The sequence below is a fragment of the Rhinichthys klamathensis genome, unplaced genomic scaffold (assembly GCF_029890125.1).
Source record: "Rhinichthys klamathensis goyatoka isolate OS25496 unplaced genomic scaffold, OSU_Roscu_1.1 h1tg000770l_1, whole genome shotgun sequence".
NCBI lineage: Eukaryota > Metazoa > Chordata > Actinopteri > Cypriniformes > Leuciscidae > Rhinichthys > Rhinichthys klamathensis.
Window position 1 is genome coordinate 161,543 of NW_026607170.1, and position 8,389 is coordinate 169,931.

The following is an 8,389-nucleotide window of genomic DNA, read 5'->3' on the forward strand; positions in this document are numbered from 1 at the left end:
AATGGACCTTCTATCGCCCTACAATCCATCGCGTTCGTTAAGATCACTAAATTCGAGGCTTCTGGTCATTCCTAGGATATCTAAGTCCACTAAAGGAGGGAGGGCGTTCTCACATTTAGCTCCTAAACTCTGGAATAGCCTTCCTGATACTGTTCGTGGCTCAGACTCGCTCTCCCAGTTCAAAACTAGATTAAAGACGCATCTCTTTAGCCAAGCATTCACATAATGCTTACCTTCTATTGTTGAATCAGATCGAATGCATTAATACTATGAACAGCAGCTACGCTAATTATTTCCCATCTGCTTTTCTGCTGTTATCTCGGGACGCTAGTCCCGAGGTAAATAGCGTTCGTCAGCTCCAGTTTGTATCCAGACTCTCACGGAGACTTCAGATGCCCCAACACCTGCGATGAGACGACTCGACGCCTGTGAAGAGACGACTCAACGCCGGCGATATGTTATGCCCTAAATTAGTACATGATGACTAACTAACTATATTCTTCTATGTACATTTCTGAAATGCACTTTCTGTAAAGCTGCTTTGAAACAATATGTATTGTGAAAAGCGCTATACAAATAAATTTGAATTGAATTGAATTGAATAAAGTGTACTCAGCGGAAAGGAAAGGCCCGGAAAGAGACTTTGTGTGTTATAGATGCAAAGGAAATCATGCGCCCGAGGAATGCCGGTTTGTGAACGAACTCTGTCATAAATGTGGGAAGCGTGGACACATAAAACGAGCATGCAAGTCGAAGCAAGCTGGGGCTAGTTTACAGAAAGCACCGTTCAAAGGCCAAAGAGGGGAGAGAAAGGAAAAAGAGAAAGGTAGGAGGTCACATTTAGTCAAAGAGGAGGAAGTGAGTGAGGAAGAGGATGCAAGTGGTATCAATACAATTTACAGTGTATCACAAAACCTACCTAAAGTGGCTCCTATCACACCAAGTTAAAGGTGAATGGCATGGAAGTGGAGTTTGAAGTGGACACAGGATGTGGTGTCACAATCATCAGTAAGGAGCAATATTCTAAGCTATGGAAAAGAACAGACATGCCCGAGTGGAGATCATGCAAATTGAACTTGAAGACATATACAGGTGAGAAGATGGGGGTGCTGGGACAAGTCACAGGAAGAGTGACAGGCCAGGAAGTAGAAAAAAAACTGGCAATGGTCGTAGTAGAAGGGGCAGGACCAAATTTGTTGGGCCGTGGCTGGCTAAAAGACTTAGGGCTGCTGCCACAGCTGGTAAATAAAGTAACAACGACTCCAGCGCTAAAATTGTCAGGAGTTTTAGACCGGCACACTGAAGTGTTCAAAGAAGAGCTGGGACAGCTTAAAGGCACCACAGCGAACATTCATGTTAACCCCGAAGCACAGCCACGATTCTATAAGCCTCGACGTTTACCCTTTGCAGTAAAACCCCTGGTGGAGGCAGAGCTTCAAAGAATGGTGGAAGAGAAAATTATAGAACCAGTACAGTTTTCAGAATGGGCAGCACCCATTGTACCCGTGAAGAAGCCAGATGGCTCAATTCGAATTTGTGGGGATTACAAACTCACAGTAAACAGAGCATCCAGTGTGGAACAATATCCTATTCCTAAAGTGGACGATTTGTTTGCACAGTTAGCTGGAGGGCAGAAATTCTCAAAGCTGGACATGAGCCACGCGTATCAGCAGATCATGCTTGACCAAAGTGCCAAGAAATATGTCACTATCAATACACACAAAGGACTGTACACTTACTGTAGCCTACCATTCGGAGTAGCGTCGAGCCCAGCCATCTTCCAACGCACTATGGAAGGAATCTTGCAAAACATGCCACACGTCACAGTTTATTTGGATGACATTTTAGTCACAGGGACTAGTGAGGAAGAACATCTGAGAAACCTGGAAGAGGTATTGTCTCGGCTAGAAAGAAGTGGGCTGAGGTTGAAACGCAGCAAGTGTGAGTTCCTTGGAGAGGAGGTGGTATTTCTTGGCCACAAAATCAGTGCCGCAGGTGTGCATCCAGTCGCAGAAAAAGTCAAAGCGATCCAGGAAGCCCCCACACCGCAGTCTGTGAGTGAACTGAAGGCTTATTTAGGCCTGTTGAACTATTATCATAAGTTCCTGCCTAGTCTATCCACTTTGTTAGCACCATTACATGCACTGTTGAGGAAGGAGACAAAATGGGCATGGGGCTCTGAACAAAAAGAAGCCTTCGCAAAGTCAAAAAACCTTCTGCAGTCCTCAGCCATTCTAGTGCATTATGACATAAAGAAACCGATCACTCTGGCTTGTGACGCTTCCCCATACGGGGTTGGAGCCGTGTTGTCGCACATGATGGAGGATGGCACAGAGCGGCCGATCGGATTTGTGTCACGAACACTGAATGCAGCTGAGAAGAATTACTCCCAATTAGAGAAGGAAGGTCTAGCTGTCGTTTTTGGAGTAAAGAAATTCCACACATACTTGTATGGGAGGCAGTTCACCATTGTAACGGATCACAAACCGTTGATTTCATTATTTAATGAACTGCGAGAAGTGCCACAAATGGCATCGCCACGTACAGAGATGGGCTGTGACACTGTGTGGATATGAATACACCATTGTATACAAAGCTGGCAAGGAACATCAAAATGCGGATGGACTAAGCAGACTGCCGTTAACGGAGAAAGGAATAGAGACTCAAGAGGAGGAAGAAAGAGTACTTTTGCTTGAAGAAAATGATGTGCCCCTTGTCAAAGCAGAACAAGTGAGAAAACAGACAAAGATGCAGTTTTAACTCGAGTGAGAGAGTATGTGCTCAGAGGATGGCCAAAGAGAATGGACGAGTCCGTTTTTGGAGCATATACTAAGAAACGAGATGAACTCAGTGTACAGGGAGGTTGTGTTCTGTGGGGAGCAGAAACAATTACACATCAATCACCCTGGAATAACCCGAATGAAAGGTTTGGCACGAAGTTACATGTGGTGGCCACAGATGGACGCGGAAATAGAAGGCATGGTAAAAACTTGTGCCACATGTCAAGAGAATAGGAATTCTCCCCCCTGTGCACCTTTACATCCATAGGAGATGCCAAACCTGCCATGGAGACGAATCCACATTGATTATGCTGGTCCGTGGCTAGGGAGAATGTTCTTAATCTTAGTGGATGCCTACTCTAAATGGCTAGAGGTGTACCCGTTACATAAGTCTACCTCTACTGTAACCATTCAATGCCTGAGACAAAGTTTCAGCCAACATGGGATACCTGAAATGGTGGTGTCGGATAATGGCAGCAGTTTCACAAGTGCAGAGTTCCAAGAGTTTATGACCCGAAATGGCATCAAACACATCACCACAGCACCGTATCACGCAGCGTCTAATGGACTGGCTGAACGGGCGGTGCAGACGTTCAAAAGTCTGATGAAAAAGAGCACAGGAGATTCCATTGAGACAAAGCTTGCTAGAGCATTGTTCAGTTACAGGATCACACCACAGTCGACTACTGGGAAATCTCCTGCGGAACTGTTGTGTGGAAGAAAGCTAAGGTCTACCTTGGATCTCATCCATCCTGATTTTAAAAGTCAAGTGCAGGAAAAACAGATGAAACAAAAATTTTACCATGATCGACATGCTAGGGAGAGACTTGTGACTGAAGGTGACCAAGTGTACACTAAGAACTTTGGATCAGGGCCTATCTGGGTTCCTGGGACAGTTCAGAAACAGACGGGACCGGTGTCTTGTACGGTTGCACTTGGAAATGGCCAGATAGTGCGCAGGCACATAGATCAAGTGAGGAACAGGCATGTTGGGCCTACAGAGGAAACTCTGGTGTTGGAGGAACAATCAGGGAAAGAGGGGGAAGAGTTAACATCAATCGTGGGTGTCACAATCTCCAAAGACACTAATGTGGAGCAGACAGAGGAAACGACCAAGGAGGTGTTAAGGTCAGAAAATCCTGTGGTGAAAGACAATGTAGAGTTAAGGAGGTCGACGAGACCGAAGAAGACTCCGAGATACTTACAGGATTTTGAGTAGTTAGAAGTGAGTTCCCCAGCCACAGGGCAAGAATGCGTCCTGGAACTCACTGGGACGGAGGTAGTCCACCCAAAGTCCCTAGTTTATGTTGTAAATGCACACATGTTATGGTTTTGTGTGGTTTTCTTGCATATTACTACTTGGTCAAATTTACAAAAGTTATAAACGTGATATATTGTAAAGAGTAATGTAAATACTATTGGAAGCTAGTGTTATCTGGGAAACGGGGATGTAGTAAATGGGATGCTATAGTCAAGGTTGTCCACTAGAGGGCGGCATGGGTTTGCATATGGGTTACCTCTGGTGATGCACGGGTATAGAGAGCAGTGGGTGTGTTAGTCTGTGATCTGCTGAGCCGGTGTTAAGAGGCACGTTGTCCGCTCCCCAGCTAGAATTTTTTTGTTCTAAAAATGTTCTGAGAACATTACCATGCATTGTTCTAATAATGTTTTCAGCGGGTAGTTTTCTTTTTGTTCCCAGAATGTTCTCTTAAAAGTTCTAATAACATTCTTTAAAAACATTCTAAAAATGTTTAATGCTAACATTGTTAGAACATTATTCCCTAATGTTCTTATAACATTTTCAGCGGGTAGTTTTCTTTTTGTTCCCAGAATGTTCTCTTAAAAGTTCTAATAACATTCTGTAAAAACATTCTAAAAATGTTTAATGCTAACATTGTTAGAACATTATTCCCTAATGTTCTTATAACATTTTCAGCGGGTAGTTTTATTTTTGTTCCCAGAATGATCTCTTAAAAGATGGCATAACATTCTCTAAGAACACTCTAAAAATGTTTTGTGATGACCTTCTATAAAGGTTTAATCATAACACTTTTAGAACATTACATCCCCTAACATTCTTATAAAGTTTTTAGCCGGAAGTTTTATTTTTGTTCCCAAAATGTTGTCTTAAACAAAAAAAATGCTTAGCTATAACATTGTTAAAACATACAATTTTATTAATCTCAAAATTAAAACATCAAAATCTAACAGGTTTATAAATGGCATCCACATAAATTATTAGAAGTTCTGCGTACAGTAAATGCCCAACATTACATGAAGAACTCAGTAAAGTCACTCATGCGTCTTGACTGCTGTGTTTGCTCAGAGCGCTCATCATCAGTCTTTGCTTGTCTTGGTTCTTCAGAAGAGTAATCCAGTCATCTGTATTAAGATTAGGTGTTCTACTGTTCTTCTCTTCTAGTTGTCGCTGCTCGCCCAGTTAGCAGCATTGAGCTCTGTTCTCTGTGTGCATGGTAGTTTTTCCTCATAGCCTATACAAGAAGATCATGCAAAAGTGTAAACAGAAAGAATACAAATACATACATATTAAGATCACAAGCAATATTGACATTGACAACTTTCAAAATTAGCCAGCCTAATTAGTAATCAGAAATTATGTAAAGACTAATTTATTTAAAGTATAAATATGATACCTTATGAGTATCTTTTTTTTCTGTAATTTAAAACATATACTTAATCCATTATATACATGTTAATAACACAACTAGAGGCTAAATTATGTGAACAAACTATGATGTTGGCTTGAGAAGCCTGAACCTCGAACCAAGACTGGAACCCAGGTCGCCCTGAGCACAGCTCCAGCATCACAGCGCTCGTTGCCCACTGGGCTATTGATTAATTCAAAAGGCTGATCCATCAGCAATGAAACATTTAATTTTATTAAATAATTAATTCAAGTTAAGACAAATTAGTTGGACAGCAGCAATTAACATTTTGTCAAAAAATCATGATTCTCAATTTACCAGAATCATGCAACTTTATTCTTTTATTATATTAATTTGAATATTTGTATTAATTTGTAAAAAAAATAAAAATAAAAAATATATATATGTATGTAATTGTATTTTATAATACTGTCACATCTTACATTTGCTCTGATGTTCTGAGTTACCAGCAAGTAACTGATCAACCTTGTAATGTATACCCTTTCTCATTAATTGGCATACATTTTTTTCCCCCAGCTTTTTTAAAGTTTGATGTCCCAAATGTACCCGACAATGTGAAGGTTGTTGATGAATCGGGGACTGAGGTGGATGAGGATGTTTTTGAGGATCTAGTTAAAGATCCCTCGGTTGGTGTTCTCACCATAAAACATGTTGCAGGTTTGCAAATTTTTTTATTTACTTTCTATAAATTTTCTCAGTGCTTGCTTATTAGTATCATAAAGATTTTGACCACCCTATATTCAACTAGACTTGGAATCTGCCTCTCCACAAGCCTCTCCTGTGCAGTTAAATGTGTCACTGTCTTCATCAATCGACTCCACTGACTCACAGGATACAGTAATAATTGAAGAAAGCTCTTCAAGTAAAAGAACGAGACTAGATGATGAAGCTAAAAAGGTGGGCATCAAAGTAGTTCTTTATACATTTTGGGGGGGTTGGGGAAAGACTGTTAAAATTCATCAATCTGAAATAATAGCCTTTTTTTTATTACATATTTTTTTTCAGGTAATGTTTTGTACTTTAACATGCCATATTTATGTTTTTTTTTTAAATTGGTGGAATCCATTCTTGTCCATAAACCTGGTGGAGAGCATATAATAAATGAATACAACCGATTTAAGACTTTGGGAGATGAAACGAGGAGGAAAATGGTGAACATCCTGGCAGCTGACATGACAGAAAAGAATGGGTAATCTGCATATCTTTAACTGGTGTATATGGTCTCTCAATGTAGTTCCATAATTTGTTTTTTTTTAACCTGTGCTAAAGATAGATTATTTATTTATTATACAGTACATCACCACCAAGGCAGGTTAAAGAAAAATATGCCAGAGGAATTGTCTCTTTGTTCCCTTACCTCAGTGACCCCTTGTCCAAAAAAGGCTATGTAAGTATCACACCATTTTTGAATTTTAATTCTGTGTTGACATGTCTTAAATGCTGATGATCACACACAATACAGGTGGTGTATTTTGCTCTTGAATTAAGACTTTTTCTCTTTATGTATTTTTGTCTTTCTAAGGAGCATTACTATGATGGTGAGAGTGGCACTGGGTACTTGGCATGGAGAATCAAAACTATACAAAGAGGCCTGGCTAAAGAACGAAGAGCATCATTTGATGGTACAAAATGAAATTCAGAAATCACCCTTTTTGCTTTTTTTTTCCATAGCTCATTATGCCATCTATCACAGTTTGGAGTTTTGTTGCTATTGAGTTGCCTTAACTGACATTTTAATTTGTATAAAGATGAACATCTTTTACTTTTTTTTTTTTTTTTTTTACTCCATTCTTCTTTCTTTTCGGTAGGAAGTGGTTCATCCCAGTCATTCTGCTCAGCTGAGATTTCACGAAGGAGAGCTTTTCCCTGCATTGTTATAGGAGCCACAAATCCTAAAGGGTCAAACAAACTGTTGACTGTGGCCAAAACACCTCTCTTAGTGTATGGTCTATCCTCTTGAGACACTTTGAATGTGAAACTGTCTGTTTCCAGGTTCCACAAGACCCCCAAGCTGCGCTGTAAGGGAGATCATCTGACGTGAGGTCCAAATCCTTCAGATCCTTGGCCCTCTCATCAGCTGGAAAAGCTTCCATAACCTTGTGACTGTTGGATGCTATCTTGTGCAATTTCAGGTTGGAGTCAGCTAGCATCTTCTGTGATCTTGTTAGGATGTCAATTGCTTCTTCAGGGGTTGGTGCAGATGCAAGTCCATCATCAACATAAAAATGTCTTACAACAAACTGCTTGGCATCAGCGCCATGTTCTCTCTCACCCTCTGCTGCAGCGCGCCTCATGCAATAAATAGCCACGGCTGGTGAGGGGCTATTTCCAAATACATGGACCTTCATTCTGTAGTCCCTCACCTTCTTGCTGAGATTGTTCTCTTCATACCAAAGGAACCTGAGGTAGTCTCTGTGGTCTTCGTATACAACAAAACTGAAGGGTTGGTCAAAATCCCTTGCCTCTTCAAATACATATATAATCATATATCCTTTTGAATGGTTATATACTTCCTTTATAAAAATCAATAATCAAATATATTCATTATCACATAATAATTTTTATATTCTTTGTGCTTGTGAAATTATATTTTCTTAAATGCATGTGATCTAAATAACCAGTTTCTTTTAGGTGCATTCCAATCTTACTTTGAGATTGCACGTAGTACACGCAGGACACGAAGGCCACGTAACCCACAAGGCCGTTTGTCTCTTTCTCTGGTATCAGTAGAGGGTCCTAAAGGCAGCGTGGACACATATGATTCTTCGCTGGACATATGGTCAAGCTATATTGAGTGTTACTATCAAACTTTAATTGTTGTATTAAAATGTATTCCTTCCAGTATATTTCCTTCCTTGGGAGTAAATGCCAGTGATCTGTTTTTCTCCCAAACGAGTGAATGTTTTAGCATTATGTTTTGGT

The 8,389-nt window shown here is 40.4% G+C and overlaps 1 protein-coding gene and 1 long non-coding RNA gene across 2 annotated transcripts; both read left to right on the forward strand.

Annotated features, from left to right (window-relative positions):
- The first annotated feature begins 2,900 nt into the window (after positions 1-2,900).
- On the forward strand, positions 2,901-3,999 carry LOC130077711 (uncharacterized protein K02A2.6-like). Its single transcript, XM_056243034.1, has one exon. The coding sequence runs from the start codon at positions 3,052-3,054 to the stop codon at positions 3,997-3,999; it is 948 nt and encodes a 315-aa protein (XP_056099009.1). The 5' UTR covers positions 2,901-3,051.
- A 2,543-nt stretch (positions 4,000-6,542) lies between these two features.
- On the forward strand, positions 6,543-7,086 carry LOC130077717 (uncharacterized). Its single transcript, XR_008805821.1, has 3 exons — positions 6,543-6,656; positions 6,761-6,854; positions 6,990-7,086. It is a non-coding gene; the product is annotated as an uncharacterized LOC130077717 (long non-coding RNA).
- Positions 7,087-8,389: the final 1,303 nt, after the last annotated feature.

Coding starts and splice junctions, on each gene's coding strand:
- LOC130077711 (XM_056243034.1), top strand. CDS start 3,052: ATGCCAAACCTGCCATGGAGACGAATCCACATTGATTATGCTGGTCCG.